Raw genomic sequence first — 21870 nt, 5'->3', positions numbered from 1 at the left:
TCTTCATTTTTATTGTTTCTCTCTAAAGACTCCAGTTGTCCCTCACTTTTTTGTGAATCCGGTGCCTAAAATCATACTGTAGATGAATGAAGTAGGAATATTGCTCCCTGTGTTTACAGTTTGTACTGCTGTTTACAAAGTGATATTTTCTTATTCACAACAGCATATTGTTGATTCATGTTCAACTACAATCCACTATAATCTCCAGATTTTCTTGTAAAATAGCATGTGTAATTATTCCACCAGACTGTCTGCTCATCAATTATTGAATTCAGATCACTGCAGTCTAATACCATTCTCCAAAATGATGGCAGTCTTTACAACCATTGTAACATCTTCACATTTAATAGGTATATTCTCTATTCCATCATGTATATCCTATATATCCATATAAATTCATAAATATTTATATATATATATGCAAATACAGATTAATAGGTATTCCTTGAGGAATGTTGCAGATTACTGTCTGGGACACATAAACTTTCATAGCTTGCATAAGGTTATATGATAAAGAGCTGGTGTCCACACAGACAAAGGAGCCCAGAGGAGCAATGACAGCTGGGGGAAGCCAAAATCTACCATGATTTAGCTCCTCTGTGGCTGTTACAGGAGTCAGCACGTTATGAAAGCCTCATCCTCAGAGACATGAAGGAGGACAGAGGCCCCTGCACTAGCCACTTGGGGGACAGCCAACACCTGGAGTCAGTGGGGAGGATCTCTGTGTTGCCCCATAGACTGGTGACAGTGCCCAGGGATACGGGGTTTGCTATGGGTTTCAGGGAAGAGCATTTCAGTACTGCTCAGGACTTCTTGCAGGATGTTAAGGGGATCAAAGTCAGGGAAATGAGACTGGTTGGGGGAGGTTCAAGTGTGGAAAAATAGAGAAGGGTGTGAAAGGAGCCAATCACACATAAAGAGATGCTGGTCTGTGGACACCTGAGCCTGATCAGTGCAGTCTGTCTCATTTGTTCATTAACCTCAATTTCTAGTGATTTTCCTGAGTGTGGAGCTCCTTGGGCTCTGTGCATGTGTGGGAAGGTTCTGAGTGTCAGTGGCTGGGATTGACCAGGGGTGGGAGGCCCACATGCCTGTGGTGCCAGTGTGGGCTGCCATGAAGTTGCACTGTCAGTGAATGACACGGGCCAGCACCAAGCCGGACCAGCTGGCGAGTGGGGCACATGGCCTGGAGGGTGGGGTGAGGGTGTCCCTAGAGGTAGGACCACAGGTGGTTTTGGCTAACAGAGGCACCATGGGGTTCCAGCCAGCTGCTGAGACTGCGGTTCCATTGGGAGACCCATTTGTGTGCATACGTGTGTGCCTGGGGAGAGTGAGGATCTGGGTCCAGCTACTGGATGGGCCTGGATGGACTGGGGGTCTAAGCCCAGTTACTGCCGTGATCCACTTGAGGGTGTCTGGGTGTTCATTTGTCCAGGTGCCAGCAAATGAGGAGACTAGGATTCTGTATGCTGAGCAAAACACGTGTCTGACACTGGAGGGATCCACGCTGTATATATTTGTATTATTTCCCACATAAGTATTTTCATCCTGATCAGCCAGCGAGAGGAACAGGATGAGGTCACTGGTGCCATTAGTGTTTATGTGAGTACCAAGTGGAGTGCGTTGTCTGTGTTGATGTGCATGGCCAGTCACATGTATATGGATGGAGACAAGGAGCTTCAGCAGCCTTGCCTCTGCTGGGCTGCAAGATCTGGCACCCCCTAAGACCTTGCATACAGCCTTTGGTTCTATTTCTTCTGTTATTTTATTCTCACATATCTCTGGATCTTTCTTCTCCCTTGGAAAATAAGGTCTGCAGTCCCAAGGAACTTAATCTTCTTTGGGCAACGTGAATAGAAAAATAGGATTAAGATACTGACTGAGGAATAAATGCCTTTGGGTTTTTCGATAATTCTCTGGCACTGTTTTTGCAGAATATGTACCAGTGAATCAGATCAGCCAACCAAATTTTCCAGCTTGTCAATATATGTAAAAACTTCTGCCCAGTTGACACCAAACAGGAGGAGGAGAGAGGGACTGAGCTAGTGGAAAGAAGGCAAATGAAGACCTGAACAACTGAGAGAAAGAAAGCTGTTCTAATATGGTTTTGTTCTGCTGCTTTTTATGTTTTTCTCTTTCTTTGTCCTTTCATGGATGTGTGTTTCTATCGTTGTCACCAAAATTAATTATGACTGCAGTAAATTTCTTGAACTCATTTCAGTTTTCTTAATTAATTGGGGGGGGGGGGGGAAGTGTTTTCGATCACCCTGTGTCAATCAAAAAAATTGTGAATTTACTGCAATTAACAACCAAAAAAAATGCATTAGTTTTAACTAAGATGAGTTCAGAGACCTATGGAACATCTTTTTGGAACAAAAAGAGAACATGGCATGTGAGACAGTAAAGTTTTCAGACAGTCTACAGAGCTGGAGCATTTAGGAAGCAAGTTAGACAGTAATAGAGTTTCCATGGTGTTTGCACCTATTGTATGCAGATGTGTGTATTCAAAGAGCTATAGACTTATTTTCATCTTGCCTGAAATTCTGATAATTGCATGATTTTACCTGAAATGTTTAAAGATATTTTGTGTGATTTGTTAAATTTTTAAAGTACTGTCCTATCTGAAGTAAAATTTAATAAATATGAAATAAGCTGGACAATATTAATCTGCAGCTGAAAATGTGTCATTTTTCAAGTTCTTTTTACTTATAATGTGTGCAGAAGCTTTACTGCATATTCACAGAGTATATCTATAATATTAATTATATATTTATAGTAATAATTGTAGCGTTTATAATGTAATTACATGGTTTCAAAGAAATGTGGCAGTCAATATTAACAATGATTTGCTGCATTTGAGAAATGAATTATTTTCTTCAGATACTGCAATGTAATTTGTATATTTTGACTGAATATCTACTTCAGTGAGATATACAAGGAATGTTTATATAAAACACTCCTAAAAGAGAAATTAAAACTAAGTAATATGTACTCAATTTAAAAAAACACATCTCATTAGGTTTTTTAAAAGAATTATGACATATATGATTAACTTTTCAGCTACAAAAGTACTGATTCTTCAGTATTAGAAATCATAGGACAATCCAAAGCATATTACATGTTTGGGTTTTTTTTCGTGTGCAATCAATGATAACAATAAAGGTTCCATTCAGTTACTAAAGGAACAAGCTGAATGCAAAATACTAAAATATTTTATTGAAGGTTTTAATAATTTCTTATCCAGAGAAGTACTGGTACAGACATAGTAAGTCAAGCATTTCACTGCTCCCAGAAAAACTGAACATTCAAACCTTCTACAACCAACTATTTCAAATCAAAATAATGCACAATGCACTACTGTGTGAGATTTTCAAAAACCACCAAACAACAAAACAAATCCCAAAAAACCTCTTACACTCAAGATGGCATTTTAACATGAAGATGTTGCATGTATTTGCTGATGTTAAAGTACACTTGACAAAGCTCTTATGGGTGATGGTATATCCACTGCAACTCTTCCTGGTTAAAACTTCATCAGTGTTCTTCTCTCTGAACATTTAAATCACTCTTGCTCTCTCTGGAGTGGTTTGCGCTCTGGAGGTAGCATTGGCTGTAACTTCTGCCAGCGTTGTGGCGGCCAGAGGATATGAGTAGCTCGAGCATGTAGAAGTCCAAGAGAAACCTGTAATCAAAATATAAACCAGAGAGATTATTAAATACTGCAAATAAAATGTGGAAAGTACAAAGCACATGAGAGAATAAAAAGCAGAAAACTTTGCATGAATGAGAAGTGCCTCATGCATATAATGAGAGGAAAAGAAAAAAACATTTCAGTAGCATTATTATTATTATTATTATTATTATTATTATTATTATTATTATTATTATTATTATTATTATTATTATATTCCATGCAACTCAAAACAGTTTGCTGAAGTGCATTGGCTGTAACAAACGTGAACTAGGAATCTTTTTTCAGGTTCAAGGAAAACAACCAGACAAAACAGGTGAGGCGTTCTATAATCCACCTAAATCTTTTGGTTAGTAGTTATTTTGGATACAGCAGAACAAGGTTCAAGTATCTGTTCTGAATAACTTAAACTGAACCTGTGTCTTGGATTTGAACTATGTACACTAACCACACCAAGATAGCGGCTTATCTAAACATGTTGTACTTTCCATTTAAAACCGTCCTTCAAAATTCCATTTTGTCTCCAACCAAAAATGGAAATTTCTGTGACTTGTAAATATTACCTGAGGATGAACATTATTTCTGACAGAATTATTTGAAACATATCTACAGATCAAATATTTTTGAAGTTCTAGAACTACTTACACTTCATTCACATTTTGTAAACATGTTTTACCATCTTACTACTTTAACTACTAAAACTATTATTGTTTTATTTCAATAATTTTACTTCACTAATGTTTTACTTGAATAAATCAAATAAAAGTCAATACTGATACTGCTTACAAATGAATCACAGGTGGCATAGTTTAGAAAACTGAATTGCTTAGAAAACCTTAAGAATGTTACAAACAAGGCACTTTCAAATATGGTATGAAATGGCTAGACTAAGAGTAACTAGGAATAGAACAGTCACATTTTCAGATTGAGTTAATAAGACAGGGCTTCAACGTCTATACTTAACATTGAAATTAAGTAATTTGGTATGGAGTTCATCTCACTTAATTTGAAAAGTCTGCAGGATAGGCTTCTTCATCTTAAATTATGTTTAGGTTTCTTCTGGAGACAACAGCGAGTAATAAGCTTCCCACCAACCATAAAGTGTCCCGTGCAAATAGAAAAGTTACAAACAGGACAAAAACATGATTAAAAATACTGGAATGTCTCTATTTGTGAAAAGGTGAAATAATTCAGACTCGTAAGGAGACGACAGGGTCAGAAGTCTGTAGAATTATGAATGGCATGGGTAAAGAATGCATAGGCTTTATTTGCCTATTATGTCATCATTGCTCATAAGAATGAGGAAATATCAGATGACATTATGACATTATCTGAAAGAATTTTTAAAACCAACAAAAAGGAAATACTTCTTCAGAGTCTACACAATTACATCATACTTGCATACATTACAAGGATACTGAAGAGACCAGGAAAGAATAACAAACTTGTTCAGAAAATAGTAACAGAAGTAAAGTCCATCACACATAATTGAACATAAACAAAGTAACAGTGTAGTCTCTGTACTCCACATTAGGTAACACCAAGGGAAAAGTTATATACTTAGTTTGTTCTTATGCTCCAATGGTCTGGTATTGGCTGTTGTCAGAGCCAGATGTTAAATGGATTTCTGGTTTGAACCCATACATTGCTGCTTAAGTTTTCATGAAAACTCATTTTTTCATTTCCGTTCCATTTCTCATCACACACAAAAAAAAAGTGATTTCAGTAAGCAGGTAATTCAGCATTTTATGCAAATGGACATCAAATAGGCCCCTAGGAATATCTTCAGCTAATTGTCTTGATTTAATTTCATAGGATTAATGTATATTCACCAGTCTCTCTCTACTATATAATCAAATCAGTGAAGCTGAAGTGGTCTATATCTAATTCCACATTCTGTAGCTTGATGAAGCAGGTGCTGAATTACTTGAATATAATTTGGTTACTTAATAACCCATGATATCTAAAAGAACCTGAAGTAGATCACCAAAATTGCATTCTAGCATCATATGTCATTTACTTTATCCCTTGCAGGGATCACTTGTTTCCCAGATCCATTGCATTTTTTCCCTACATTTAAACAAAATACAGGCTGCTAAATGACAACTGTTTTGTGATAGGGCTTAGCTACATTTTTTTAAGTCTTGACATGTTTCTGTGTAGTTAGTTGGATATTTATGGAATTCACGATATCCTTTAGTTTAATTATCCCATAAAGTTGTCTGCAAATGTAATATTACCGTGTGGATTTGTTCCCCAAGCATACAGCATTATGGCACACACTTCACAGGCTAGTGCCAAATTATAAAACCACAGCAAACCCCACCACTGCATATAAAATGTGACAGCATTAGTATGGAGAGAAATGTTAAAATGCTCTTCTCAAACACAAATAACATCTTATTTTCAAAGCTTTGTATTTTCTCAGTGCATTGCTTGTTATTGATGTCAGTAGGAGGTCTACACTCAGACTGAGAATATAATAAATGAATCAAAACTTGTTTGAACCTGAGACTGGGAATAATTTTGCCCAGAGGATTACTTCTACGGACCATCATCTGACTTGAAACTAATAAAGAAATATCCTTCCTATAAACTGATTTACAGGACAAAATGACTAGCATTAAAAAGGAAAACCAGGTATTTTTGGGTGATGGTAGTCTTTACTAAATAACAAATGATACTGATGCTATAGGGCTTCCTTTATAATAACTTAAAGGCTCACTTTAAAAACACCTTGACATTTGACTTCTACAAACAACCTTAATAACTTTTGTCCATTGCCTATTATCATTCTGTAGTTACCACAGCAGCCATGAATTTCACTGAAGAACAGAATTGTTTGCAGAGAATAGCCTGCCCTTGTTAATGGGCTTACCCTCATCAAGGTTAGATATGGACAAAGGGTGAACTAAGAGAGCACACTTGCTGTTGCAGCAGTGAAATACTGAAATATTTAAAAAGAGATTAATCAGTTCCCTTTCCAGACATTGTTTACTGTCTTAAGAAAATAAGTTTACCACCTTGAAACACTGTCAACTGTAAGAAAAATCAGGCACAAATTCTTTAAGGAACATATTTCATTTACAGACTTGAGTAAGAAATGCCAGCAATCTAAATAGTTGAATTTTAATTCTGCATGAAGATCTATGTTTGCTGTGGCAACAACAGGCACTATGTTGAAATGAATCCATATTATTCTCCCTAACCTGAGCTTTTTAGGCACTAATTCTATTTTTTTAAAAATTTGAATATTTAATTGAATAACTGAGAAGCCATTCTGTTAACACAGCAAAAAAATATCTGCAAAATAAGTTTTGAATGAATAATACTCTTTTGACACTGTTACTGTGATAAACGCATATTTCCTCAGAGTCTTGTAGTTGTTAGTATGTTAGTTGTATGGCGACTGATAAGTTTTGGCACTGCATTAGGGAAAGATAAGTCTAAACTTGATAGTGCTATCTGCAGTGGTATTTACAACTATCTTGCTCATTCTGGCCTAATAGGTTGGAATAAATGCACCTTTATTAGTATAGAGACTTACATTACTATCACTTCTCCCAGTTCTAAAATATGTCATTTTAAGATATTCATTGATTTACAGACTGTACTTTCCACCTCTTCCTGTCTGTTTGACATCTGACACCTTCACGTTCTCTTAGAATGATGCCTTTTCTCATCCTAAATCACAATGGGAAAAGCAGCATGCAGCCTGTGCAAGAATCCTGTACAGATGTAGCATGCAGTGGAGCACAGCAAAATGTCTATGGAAATCCAGGTCTTCAGTTTGGATTTCAAGAAAAGGAAAAGACCAGATAAGGATTTGACCCTAACGTCTAACATGTGACCTAAAGTACTCTCAACTTTCTCAGGGTATGTAAAGTCTACCCAACCTGCTAAATTCAGGTACTGCTGCTCCTAGTTGTGAGTTCACTTTATGTTAGGAGCATTCCCCATAGATTTCTCTTTGCTTCTTTTTTCCTTGAACTTTTGGTGATTTTGCTTTAGCTTAAAGCAGCAAAGATTTCAAATTCTGCATCAATGTTAAAACAAGAGTACATCACCACTGAATATAATCTGAGAAACAGCAATGCAGAACCAAAAACCCCCAGGACATTACACCTGTTTCTGAAGTTAGACTTCCTAACTAGTCAGTTTGCCAATTAGAAGTAATAATAAGACAAAGAGACAAAAAACAATCCAAGCTGTAGTTCTGCAAACCAGTATTGCCGTTGCTAGTAACAAACTACACCTTGTACCAGCTCTGCCAGGCTTCAAGGTTAATTTCTCCGGCTTTGTCTGAACTTCCCTTGCCTGCCTGGAGTTTTATTTAGCTTGTTTAGCTGCAACAATTTTTCTAATGATGAGGTGACCATTGCCTAATTTGTTACAGTTTTGCATGTATCACTTATAATTGTTTATATTTGTATAATCTTTGGATATAATCACAGTTTTTACATATACAGTAAAAAGTAATTATTCTGTGTAGAATGAAATATTTATGACTAACATAATGTGGTTTACAGGACTAAAAGCATGGGATAATAAAGACAGGCTTCTAAAACAACTAGCAATGGTCATTAAAAAAACTGACTGGGGAGCTGGACAAAAGGGTTTTAAGGCTAGCAAAGAGAAAAAAAAAGTGGAGAAGAACAAGGAATATACTAACATATGTAAAATAAAATATATAATAAATACAGATAAAAAGTGATGTTGCCAATCAATAAAGAACAAGGAAAAAAAAAACACACCAAAAACCAACCAAACAAAACTCCCCCACAAAAACATTAGAAAATGTGCTAAATCAACCCCAAGTGGAAATGAGGTTGAGGAAGAAGAAACCATCATCATAGTCCTCCTACTGAAGAATTCAGGATGACAACTCACTAAACCACACTTTGCCCTTCTTTTTGAGGACGATGGATGCTGCCAGCCTTACGACTCAAAGGGGCAGCATAAACACTGGGAAAAAGGTAGATACTTGAAAATGTTTGTGTGATATTTTAAAACTGAGTTTTAATGAAACTCATTGTCATTCATTTGATAATTTGGAGTACAAATGGTAATATCATTGTAACTGGACTAACCACGCTGGGAGTCTAAGTGAAATAGTGTAGTTACAATTTTAATGAGGCTGTGAGTTGGTGGCTTCACATATCAGTTAAGTCTGCTTTTTTTCCTCACAACAAAGTTTTGACTGCAACGTTATGTTACTGCTGGTTTTCTAACTGAGACTATATAAACTCATTATGTGGTGCAAAACAGGGAAATGTTATCCTTCTTTTCTTCACTTGGTATTTGGGTTTGTACTTTTCCTAACAAAACCAGTGATTTTAATGAAATTTAATGAAATGAATAAACACATTTTGGTTTCACTGTTTCTTCTGCTTCCAAAAAACCCGCAACTAGTCAAAATTAGAAAAAAAAATAGACTGTTTTATTATTTCCTTACAATGTATTTTGATTTGAGGGAATGTGGGTGAAATTTAACTTAGTTATTTCAATAAAAACATGAAATATACATGAAACATTTACATATTTGTGACAGAAGTCGCTGTAATAAACATATTATAAAGTATAAAATAACATAAGAAATCTGGGAATATCTAGATCAGTCACATAAGAGACTAAATAATAAAGATAAAAGAAAAATAATAATAAATCACAACAGTAATCCTTCACATTGCATCAACACAACAACCCTCTCTGAAGGCATATTTTGTATAATTGAATACAAACATACTTTTTCTGAAGAACAAATACTAAAAAATACTGTCTGAAAAATAATCTTGTTTCATCAAGTTAAAGTCTAGAAAAAATTCAATATTAATTTGCATTTTGTTTCCTGGACTCATTAATTTAATAAATGTTTAAATTGTACAAATCCTCTAAAATACCACTGAAGAGAACAATAATAGGTATCCAACAAATTAGAAACAGAACTAAATTACAAGTACCACAGATTATAACCTGTGTACTTGAGAAAATTCACCAACAGCCAGATAATCACTACTTTAAAGGCATATATCAGCCTCTGGTTTTGAGAAGTCACTTTTACTTTAGTCTCTTAAACTGAGTTACATTCTAGCAATATTGTACAGGCCTTTCAAATGCCATGGCCAATGATAAGCACACAAATACAAAAAAAATTAAATTCTCTTAAACCAAAAAGAGATACAATACAAAAAATCACAGTGTTACAAATTATGCTTTCTATTCTCTGAAGTAATATATTCTCATTACATTTTTTTTTGTTGTTGTTCATATGCAGGTTAGTAAAAAAGCTTTATATACAGGCTTTCATATGTTCAGCACTATGGAACATCAGTTGTATTCAAAATTTTCTTCTCAAACTTCCTGTTTCATGACACAAAGTCATTGGGGGGGCGGGGGCGGGGAGTGCAGGGGGAGTAATTCTGTAGCAGTAGAATTCTATTCAGATCACATTTTGCTGGCTGGATACTTGTGCCCCACAGAGTTTCTGAAATGTGGCAATTCAAATTAGGTGAAAAATCCTCTAACATGGAGAAATCCTCGATGATTTATGGATGGCACCATTTGAGCAGACATATAGCTTTAATGAATTTTTCCAGCTGTAGTAGTTCATAGCCCTGCTACCTATATCGTATTACCAATTAGCTGTTGTTTGACTATATTGAAATTCTGAAAGATCGGGAATGCCAAATTTGCATGGAGGTTGAAAACTGTGTAATGGGACCAGGCTAATAAGAAAGGAAAGAAGAAAGTTCTAGAATACTTCACCCCCCAAAACCTCAAAGAAAACCTCAGAATAGAAACACTTAGGCAACTATGCAGTGTTCCAGCTATCATAATAATAAAAATATATAGCATGGGATAGCTATCTGTGCCAAATTAGATTGCTTGTCTTTAGGAAGCATTTGTTGTTTTGATATTAGATTGTAGGTGTAAAATGGTCTCACAGAGAATTCTCCCCATAAATTAGTCTCTTCAAAAAATCCATACTTTAATAGAAAGTAAACATGATTGCTATTACATTTCATTTTCTGTACATGGTTGAACTTTGAAACAACTATTGTCAAGTGCAGTAGCAGGAAAAGGATCAATAAAAATAAAATCCTGTGGATTAAAGTAAAATCCCAGTGAAACCACTTCCTCTAGTAGAAGTATCTGGGATAATCAACAATGGCAGAAGAAACAAATATCCTTGACCTCCTTCTTTCATGAATGTAAAAATAACACAAAAATGACAACCAATACATTATTTTGTAAATAAAACCACACCAAAACGATGTTCTTTAACTTATATCAGCTCATTGATATAACAAGATACTAAGTAGCTCATGAATACAAAAACAGTGATAGATGCCTTTCAACTACATAGCAAAATGCTAGCATCTTCATCATTCTTTGCTTGTGTAACTGAAAAAATCAGACCTAACGGAGCCATACAGATCTAGTGACAAAGAAAAGAATGCAGCCCATTAATTTTGTTAGTAAGTGTTCCATTACGGTTCCATTAGTTTGATAGCTGAAGCAGCAGCTCCAGCTACAGATAAAACATCCCATATGTGTTTTCTTTCACAGAGCTATTGTATAATCAGTAAAAGTCCTTATTAAAGTCACCAAATTCAGAAGTGATAGAAAATACATTATAAAAAATGAAAATATATAAACAACAGTTATTTTATTGAAAGAACATTTTAAACAGTGAAAATAGACGTTCAAAAGGGATGCACATATAGTACACATATATGCACAGACATAATCATGAAATAAAATGTAAAAGAGAGAAATTTCAAATGCAATGGATGATTACCAGAATGAATAAGATTTGCATGTTAGCACAAAGTAGCTGTCTTAAATTAGTATAACAGTTATGACTGTGACTGCTCCAATCCAACATGGTTTTGCAATTTAAGCTGTTCATATCAGAAGAGGTGAGCACAGTCACTGCATTGTAATAAAAGCTCAGGTTATTGATTGAACTGAAAATAAGTAAAGTACTTAATAATTATCAAAATAATTGGGTTGCATTCTCATATGTTCTATGTCTACACACCTACATTAAACCCACAGTTACAAAAGAGGTAAAGGAAGGAAATGGTCACTGAAAATAGAATATATTTAACAGGAGATTTTTTTTACTGTTAGATGTGCAGAGACTCGTTAAAGTTGAACTGTAATTTACATTCATAAAAGTAATGCAGATTTAAAGGAAATCAGTATAAAATAGTGTATTTTTTATTCAATACATGAAGAAATCAACTGTCAATGCCATTGTTGAAATTAAACACAGTAACAGGCTTGGTAAAAGTCTGATCTGAACTCTGTCTCAGTGCATTTTCTTGGAATTGTCAAGGATATATTATTGAAAGGGACACTATAGCTAAGTAACTTCTTCAGTCCTTCCCAGTTTCTTCTTTCATTTTTTCCCAAAGACATATTTTTAAAATAGAGTTTAACATATAACACAACACTACTACTCTTTTATCTTCAGTAAATATAGCATTCTTAGAAATTATTCTTTATTGCTTAAGTTTAACAGAACCATTATGCTAAATAGGTGTAAAAAATATTTACAAGCCAATCTATTATTTATTTTTGATTTCTAGTCATGAAAATGGTGAAAGAATTTGCTTAGTCTGTGTGATGTGCTTTGCATGCTGCATATGCATAAATATCATTTAATAGTTAAAAGCTTTTTAATATTTCACTAAGTGAGGCACAAAATTCCTAGACTAAATAGGATTGTCACTAAGTCATGTAACCCAACAAAAGAACAAACTGATTTAATAGCTTTCATGAAAAAGCCCCACATTAAAAAGCAGTAATATATTTACAATTCAATATTTTACGAATTGATAAATCAAGCAGCAGGGAACAATTATGAAAACACATTTATTATTTTCATCTAGAAAGTATTAGCTATATCCCAAATCTATGCATATTAATTATTTAGGAATACATAAAAGCCTTCGGTGTGAATTCCTGTTCAGAAACGTGTTGTGTCAGTGCCAGCAGAGTCAGAAGAATGTCAGGCTTGTCGACATTTTTCAGATCACTACACTGATACTGATTATGTGTCTCGTCTTTCTTGACTGAATACTTAGGACACTATGCAGTAACACTGTACATTATAAATTGTTGATTTCCAGTTTTGTTCTGTTGCGCGTCATTTATTTAGAGTTTCATTCTAAAGCTTTGGCACACGCAGCAGTACAGTGCGATGACTACAAGGGAAGTCACAGAGCAGCTCCCAGACCTCACACACTACCCAGGGACCGCACTTGTCCTCCCACTACACCACTCCACAGACCCACCTCATCCCCGTGGGCTGGTGCTCAAGCAGACGGAACCGTGCCCTCTGCTCCACCAGCCCTCCTCTGTGGTGCTCTGCACTTCCAGGAGCGCCAGGCAGAGGCACCTCAGCACTGCTCTTGCCACAGAGTTTTCCTGTGACACTGTGCGATTCAGGAGCGAGGCCTGGCATGCTCCTGCTCTGCTTCCACTGCACGCTCACAGAATACGCTAAAGTGGGCCCCAGCGATGAGTGGCTAGCATGGCAAAGCTAAGCAAACAAGCTAACGTGACAGATCAAATTCCACTAAATTTCTGGAAGTATGACTGTGCAAGGGATCGTACATATACAGGCTGGGAGAGGTGATGTTTCAGACTCATTCAGGATTAATGAAAGGAAAGGAAGGAGTCCTACTGTCAGAAGGGAGCAGTAGGCTTCAATTTCTAGATAGACTCAAATTGTCCTTCAAGACAAGTGACACAAAAAACCCCCACATATTAGTTACCTGTTGCATCTAATTTATATTCTCCATACTCTTACCTAGATCTCAGAAAAGTTCCTGATCTCACAGGTCATAAATAAGAGCTATTTATAAAGTTGGAGAAATATCCACACTGAGGGATGTCATGGACGACAACCCAGCCCACTGCTGCCTCATCTGCTCTGTTAGGAGCAGCTGCAGCCTGAGTGGCTCCATCAGTGATCAGTTATGGGACAGCACTGGGCGCAGCAGACCCCAGGCATATGGGAAAGTTCATTACCTTAAATATTACTTGGCAGATACCTGGCAGTCAGTCAAGATGATGTTACAGTAATTACCAAATGCTGAGGTAATTAAAAAATTTAAAAAAATAATAAAAAAAGACAAAATAAAGAAGGCCAGCAGTAGCCAGAAAAGTTAATTCAATGGAATAGATGAAAAAATACGTCTTAAGTAAAACAAAATGGTACCAAAAAAAAAATAAAAATGATATTACAACTCTTACTGGGCAAAGCAAGCCTTTTCTAAAGCTAGAACTGTTCATAAAATTTCAGTGACAATAACTTGTATGTTCAGGAAATAGATCTGGCAGCCTGCTCACAGCTTCTCTGGTTTTTATTGCACATTTCAACAGTTTTAATCTGATGCAAATGAGGTTGTTGCAATACTGTTAATAGAATAATTTTGATTTTCTCATACCTGAAAAAGACAACTGTTCAATAGACTATTCCACTTAACTAAATATTTCAAAAAATCCTACTGTGAGGCTTGCCTATATTTTCTTCTAAATGGCACGCAGAAACACTTTGACTTACAGAAAACATGCTGTTGGCAATATGAGCTATGAAAAGCAATGGGGAGTAAATATTCAATGAGCAGCTAGGATATCAAAATGTCATTAAATAGCTGCATGATATGTTATTAAAATTATAAAAGACTTTTTAATAGATGTCTTTGTATGAGGACAGCTAGAGCTCATCTAAAATGCTAAATTTCATCAAGCTGATTTTGTATATATAATCTCCCCAAGTTGATTTACTGGAAAAAAAAATCTGAATACTTCAAATATATACAAAGATTTTTTTTCTTCCTTATACCTCTAATAATAGCTATGAATTTAAGAATGCTTCCTCTCTTGTCTTTATCTGATTTATTCTGTATTTTTGTTAAAACTGTGGAGAAGACATTACATGTACTAAATCAAGCTTTTACTTCATGTTGGAAAAACTATCACCAAAACATTCTTTTTTTCCTCGTCAATCTTACTGTTATTTAGCATTCTGTGGTTTTATGATAGTGTGACATCTGTCAAAGTACAAGGCCTCTTGGTATAACTCAAATCATATAGCTATCCTTTCACTTCATAACAAAAATTATGATTAAATAATTGACACTATATACTTATGAATATAATTGCCCCATCCTACGTAAGTAATCCTCTCCATATTCATGGTTTTTTTCTTTAGTTCACTCCTGATTAGCTTAAGATAATGGCATAACAGGTTTTGCTGAGGAAAAAAGCTTCACAAAAATAAACCAGAAGTATAATAAGATTCATATCCTTAATCAAATACTGTTACAGTTCTGTGGAATCCTAACTCTACAAGGATCGCACATCTCACATGTGAGATGATTGTTTAATTCTCCACAGAAAACTCCCTCAGTGAGGACACGTGAGTGCTTTTGGAGAAGGCAATTTTCTAGAGAAGTGACATCATTGATCAAGTCACCAGACCTGGCCCATACACCTGGCAGCCCAGGCAAACTGATCCAGAGGAGGGGCAGGGGACAAGCAGTCAGAGTCATGCAGCTACGTGTCATTATGGGGACATCAGAAAAACTAGGAAGGGCAGAAGGAGCCTCCATGTAAGCTTTCTGAACATTACATTAAAGGTCTGGCTAATTGACCTAAACAGAGGTACCTTCTGCCATTTGAGATGTCCCAGAATACCTCTGCTGGCCGGTGTGCCTCATGCAGAAGGGCACAGGCTTCTTCAAAGTCTTGTGCTACATCTTCCAAAGGCACATAAATGTCTCAGATTTACTAGGACACAGGAAAAACAGTTTTGCAGACAGCTAGAGTTCCCCCATTGCTCTCTTTGAGACCTTTGATGTTCTTGGCGTATAAACCCCCGTAATGAGACAGCATACTATAAACCAAATAACTGAATCATAGACTGCATTCTTTCAAAAGTTACCTTCCTCATTAGCCAAATACAGTAAACAGATGTGGTGGGTTAACCCTGACTGGATGCCACGTGCCCACCAAAGCTGCTCCATCCCTCTGTTCCTTACCCGGGCAGGGGAGAGGAAGCGTAACCACGGGTTGAGATAAGGACAGGGAGATCACTCACCAATTACCGTCCCAGGCAAACAGACTCAACTTGGGGAAAATTAATTTCATTTATTGCCAATCAAATCAGATTAGGGTAAAGAGGAAATAAAACCAAATATTGAATTATCTGCACCCCACCCCTCCCTTCTTCCTGGGCGTAGCTTTATTCCTGATTTCTCCCCCTCTTCCCCGCCAGCAGCAGGGATGGGGCCTGGGGGCTGCGCCCAGCCCCTCACACCTGTCCCTGCCGCCCCTTCCCCCTCAGGGGGAGGCTCCTCACACTCTGCCCGGCTCCAGCCCGGGGTCCCCCCCACGGGGCGCAGCCCTTCAGGCACAGACGGCTCCAGCCTGGGTCCCCCGCGGGGTCACCAGCCCGGCCAGCAAACCTGCCCCAGCCCGGGCTCCTCTCCCCACGGGGACACAGGCCCTGCCAGGACCCTGCCCCAGCACGGGCTGCCCACGGGGTCACAGCCCCCTTCGGGCACCCCCTGCTGCGGCGGGGGGTCCCCAGGGGCTGCAGGTGGGGATCTGCCCCACCGTTACCCTCCATGGGCTGAGGGGCACAGCCTGCCTCACCAGGGGCTTCCCCAGGGGCTGCCGGGGAACCTCTGCTCCGGGCCTGGAGCCCCCCCTGCCCCTCCGTCTGCACCGGCCTGGGGGGCTGCAGGGGTGCTCCGCTCACACAGCCTCACGCCTCTCTCCGGCTGCAGTTGTGCAGCAGGTTTTTTTCCATATGTTATCACAGAGGTGCAACCACCATCACTGATGGGCTCGGCCTTGTCCAGCGGTGGGTCCATCTTGAAGCCATTCTGGCATGGGCTTTATCAGATTTAAGGGAAGTTTCTGGCAGCTTCTCACAGTAGCCACCCCTGTAGCCCCACCCCCCTACCAAAACCTTACCACGCAAACCCAGTACAGCAGTTTTAATACACTACTTTACCATTAAGAGCTGTATTTATCTCAAAGTAATATGTTTACCTCAAAGAAATATTAAGACTTGCTCTTAAGCTATACAGCATGAGCAAGAAAGTGGAAGACTAATGAATTCAATTGCCTGCATATTTAATAAAATATTTTCTTAGTCATAATCAAGACATAGTTCAGCAAAGTATGTGCTGAACTTTAAATACTAAAGTAAAACACTTGAGCACATTATTAAAGTAAAATAAAATAAAATAAATGCAATTTCTAGTGAGATGATGATCCATATTTATTAACTCTTTAAATTACTCAATTTTTCAGATTAAATGAGGCTACTAGCTATTTCAGCAAGATATACCTACACAGGATTGCCAGGTCATCAGTACTGGAAAAGGATTAACACATTTAAGATCAAAGATCTAAATGTTAAAACTTAACACCACTAAAATTAATTCATTATATAGAGCTATTTCACTTCCTGTAAGAAAATCTACATAATTAAAATTCCTTTTGAATGCTTATCTTCATAACACAATCTCATTCAAAATACACTGCAAATCCAAAATTTAATTTGTACCTCAGTGTTTTGTGGGGAAGTAATCACATTTCTGGTCAGCAGCAGCCTGTGTATCTATTACCTTTGGTACAGTGCCTGGAGATCCACATACTGTCTCTGAAATTAGCTGAGGAGACAGCAGCAGTGAAATATGCAGACAGCACAATCTGACACATTTTCATCAGTCTGCTCTGGAAAAAATATAATTCTGTATGTTTACTGAATTTGTTTTTCAGCTTCAGGATCTTTATGCTCAAAGCAGATGAAAATATTTTAATGAGACTATTATGAATAGTTCATCTTCTAATTTGCTTTAGAGTACTAAAGTTCTGGTAGCTATAGGTAAAGGTAATGGAAAGGTGGCTGTTGCAATTGCTTTAAAATGGAGGTCTGGCAACATCCCAGAAGCATTTTTGTTCTACTACCACACAGCTTAAGCAACCAATTCTGAGCTTGGTAAGAACGCTAGATTATTATTTCCAAAATATTTTGTGTATTTTTTTGTTCAGTGAGTCCTAATGCTTTTTATTCTTGAACAGCAAAACTCACTCCCAAACCTGCAAAGAAAGACTTCCATGATTTATGCCAAATTTCCTGCAGTGACCTAAGTTTTCATTCTGTCTGGAGTCACACACAGCCAGAGGTGAATATGAAGCTGCATTGTATTCAAAAGTCTTACCATCTTGTGGTACGCACCATCAAACCACTTGAAGAGTGAATCAGCCTCAAACTGGGGGCTGCCACACTGTATGTTTGTAGACATGAGGATGAGATTTTAACCATGAGTTAAAGACATATCATGAGTCAAAATCATGATACTCTAAACACAGCAAATAAGAAGATAGAAGTTAGTATCTAATGATAAGGGAAAATGTGGTTCTTATGAAAAGTGAATGAAGGCAGGGCCAGATTCTCAAGGAAGATATAGATAGCACCAAAACTTTGGATGGGAGTTTAGAGTTGCTTGAACAACCTGCATCCTGAAATTAGAAGAAAGACTTCCTCTCCAAACTTCAGTAATTACATAAATTCAGGGAGCGTTAGCTGCAACTGGAAAACCTTCCCAATTAGTACTAATGCATTAAGTAAGAGGGCAAGAGCTTCAAACGTACACTGAGGAAGAACAATCTTTAACATCCATTGCAACAGCAGAGTCCAATGCAGCACCTCCTGTGTTCTACATCAAGGCAGCTATCTCTGCAATCTCAAAATGTTTGACATTCCGAGCCCAATGAGTGGTAGTAAATGGAGTTACATCCAGCTGGCAGCCCATCACAAGTGGTGTTCCCCAGGGCTCAGTATTGGGGCCAGTCCTGTTTAATATCTTTACTAATGATCTGGATGAGGGGATTGAGTGCATCCTCAGTAAGTTTGCAGATGACACCAAGTTGGGGGGGGAGTGTTGATCTGTTTGAGGATAGGAAGGCTCTAGAGAGGGATCTGGACAGGCTGGATCAATGGGACGAGGCCAACTGTATGAGGTTCAACAAGAAGTGCTGGGTCCTGCACTTGGGTCACAACAACTCCATGCAACACTACAGGCTCGGGGAAGACTGACGGCAAAGCTGCCTGGTGAAAAAAAAGCTGGCTGACAGCTGGCTGAACATGAGCCAGCAGGGTGCCCAGGTGGCCAAGAAGGCTAATAGCATACTGCCCTGTACCCAAAATAGTGTGGCCAGCAGGACAAGGGAAGTGATCGTCCCCCTGTACTCGGCACTGGTGAGGCTGCACCTTGAATATTTTGTTTGGTTTTGGGCTTCTCACTTCAAGAGGGACGTAGAGTGCTGGAGCATGTCCAGAGAAGGGCAATGAAGCTGGTGAAGGGTCTGGAACACAAGTCTTATGAGGAGCAGCTGAGGGAACTGGGGTTGTTTAGTCTGGAGAGAAGACGACTTATGGGGGACCTTATTACACTCTACAACTACCTGAAAGGAGGTTGTAGGCAGGTGGAGGTATATACCCAGAAACTGAGACATCCTTTTAAAAGTCAACATTTTCCCAAACCTATGACAATTAAAAAAAAAGTTGTTTCCTCTTACCATTCTTTAGTACATTATACATACTCATTTACGTAAGTACAAAACACATGTAAAATGTTCCTTTTGTTGAGCATCATAGACATGAAGCTACTAAGAAAGAGATATCAGAATCTCGATTATGTCAAATTGCATCTTACTTTAACTGAATTTATTACTGATACACAAACAAGGTTGAGCCTACTTTATGATTATCATTTGAGATTTCTTTCTTAGAACCATGTCAGAATTAATCCCTGCTTAATGAGGGTTTTTTTGAAAAGGATTTAAAATATCAGAATTCTGAAACATGCTCATTAGAACTATTTGTAAGTAATTTAAAATGATAGCTTACAAATAAGTTGTGATTGGATCCTAAAGCCATGACAGAAAAAAGTGCTCAGATGACAGCCTGTCAGATAATCTTACACTTGATACATGGGCCCTGTTAATCACTAAATAATGACATTATTATTACTCTCTAGAAAAAAAAAAAGTTAAAAATTCTGCCATCACAAGCTTTTTCCCTCCTACTTCACAACCTATTGACATCATCCATGTGAATACTGGAAAATCATTACTCAGTTTGTGTCCTCCAACTTCTCCATTATCAAATGCCACTGTTACAATGTAAGAGAGTCATAAAGTAAACAGAAAAGGAAACCAACAGGCTCATGAAGCCTTAATTTTTCTGTGTTTGACAGAGACAATAACATGATAAGCTGTGGCATTTCTGTGTAAAATCCTTTTTAAATTTGGAGTGTGTCACATTGTATCAGTGAGTAGTCAACTCTCAAGACACATCACCCATAGAGAAAGCTTGGGTCTGAATTTTTGTTGTGCTGTTTTAAGCGTGTGGCAAGGATTACAGTAAAGGTTCTGAAAACTCCTCTGCCTTCAAATCACAGTATAAATACTGTCTTTAAAACAGATATTCAGAAACAGGAAGTTCTCTTTATCTTTCATAAATAAGCTACTTGAAGTGTGGAGTGTTTACAAATCTGCTTCCTAACAAAAACATCAACATTTTTTTTGGTAATAATATTTGTTATTCTACAGAAAGTCAATTAGATGACAATAAAACAAATTAATATTAATTATTTTTTTCAAATTAATTAAATTAATCACTTTGTCAAAACAAAAATAAACAAACTATATACAGTGACAGAAAAATAAAAATTACAACCTGGTAATATTTTTTATAATTTCTTGATTTTATATATATATATATATATATGTGTGTGTGTGTGTGTGTGTGTGTGTTTTCCTAAAAATGACGCATGTTGCGTATCAAAAGCCACCCTGAGCTGTGAATTTCTTAATTTCTTAGTTTTAGATGTAATTTGAACATTGACTGGAGACTGGAACCTTTCCTCAAACTGATTAGTAACTTACCTGAAAGCTAGCTGCAGTAAACTCAAGAGGACTGCTCCTGTAAATCAGGGGTCCTCAAACTTTTTAAACAGGGGGCCAGTGTGCGGTGGCAGGCAGTCACCTGTGGCTGCTTGGTTTCCCCCCCAACCCCCGGCTTGCGGGGGGGGGGGGGGTGTCTGTAAATACCGGGGGCCGAATTGAGGACCCTGGGGGGCCGTATCCAGCCCGCGGGCCGTAGTTTGAGGACCCCTGCTGTAAACCAATGCTATTTTTCATGCATAAGGACACCTGAATCTAACCCTAAGATTTATTTCATTTCCTCTATAAAATGACAGATTAAAAAAATACCCAACAGATTTATGGAAGATTGTAAAATATGTGTATGTCAAACTTCAACTCTTGAATCTTACTGGTTTTGACTATTAATTTATAGAGAAGTGTGAGAAGAAGGTTTAACAATATTACTACTCTGACATAAGTAAATGAGAGTCTAGTATTGACTGCATTTTTTTTTTGATGAGGACTGTTATTTCCAATAGGCATAATATGTAACAATACCACAGCTTGTCATGACTTATCTGAGAAACATGTAGGCTTGCAGCAAATGCATGAGATTTGTGAATGTCACTAGTACACAGGCACTGTTTTCCATGGTACTTACTGAAGTGCTGGGTAAACATACTTCTATTCATAGGAAAATAAATAAGAGGAAATTATTTAGTGGAATTCTAGGTTTTCCAATTAAAAAAAATATCCCCCTCATATATTTTGATTTCTTTTACAGAAATGTAGATGCTACTAAAAATTCTTTTCAGCATTAAAAAGTGTTGATGACCCAAGGGATTTGTGTAAAGAACTTGTTTATCTACCAGAACAAAGCCTTATGCAAACAAGGAGGAACACTTGTTTCCTCAGAAATTTCTGAATCTGCTGTCCGTTTGTATAAGACAAGATATGAGTTGTGAGCAGCCAATTGCCTCATAGGCATTAGACTCAGACAGCAATTAGAATATAGTGCAGACTACTGTAAAATTTACAAGTCTGACACAGAGTTTATTAGATTTAAGGGATATAATTGCATTTGTTTCAATGGACACAGGATTTAACCCTATTGGTATGATCCAATGTCTACTGAAGCATCTGGAAAAATACCCACAAAAGGAATCATATGCAGGCCCTATTCAGACCTCCTTGGGTGGATGAAGAGAGAGATT

The 21870-nt window shown here is 37.4% G+C and overlaps 1 protein-coding gene across 1 annotated transcript in view; it reads right to left on the bottom strand.

Moving 5' to 3' along the window:
* Positions 1–3190: 3190 nt before the first annotated feature.
* IMMP2L (inner mitochondrial membrane peptidase subunit 2) overlaps positions 3191–21870 on the bottom strand; it is a 478086-nt gene continuing 459406 nt past the window's right edge. The window contains exon 6 of the mRNA XM_055711827.1: positions 3191–3682. Coding sequence (XP_055567802.1) covers positions 3563–3682 — 120 coding nt within the window. The 3' untranslated portion in view covers positions 3191–3562. The remainder of the gene's footprint in view (positions 3683–21870) is intronic.

This window comes from Falco cherrug, chromosome 5, assembly GCF_023634085.1.
Source record: "Falco cherrug isolate bFalChe1 chromosome 5, bFalChe1.pri, whole genome shotgun sequence".
In the NCBI taxonomy this organism is placed as follows: domain Eukaryota; kingdom Metazoa; phylum Chordata; class Aves; order Falconiformes; family Falconidae; genus Falco; species Falco cherrug.
This window is presented reverse-complemented; position numbering and strand designations above follow the sequence as displayed.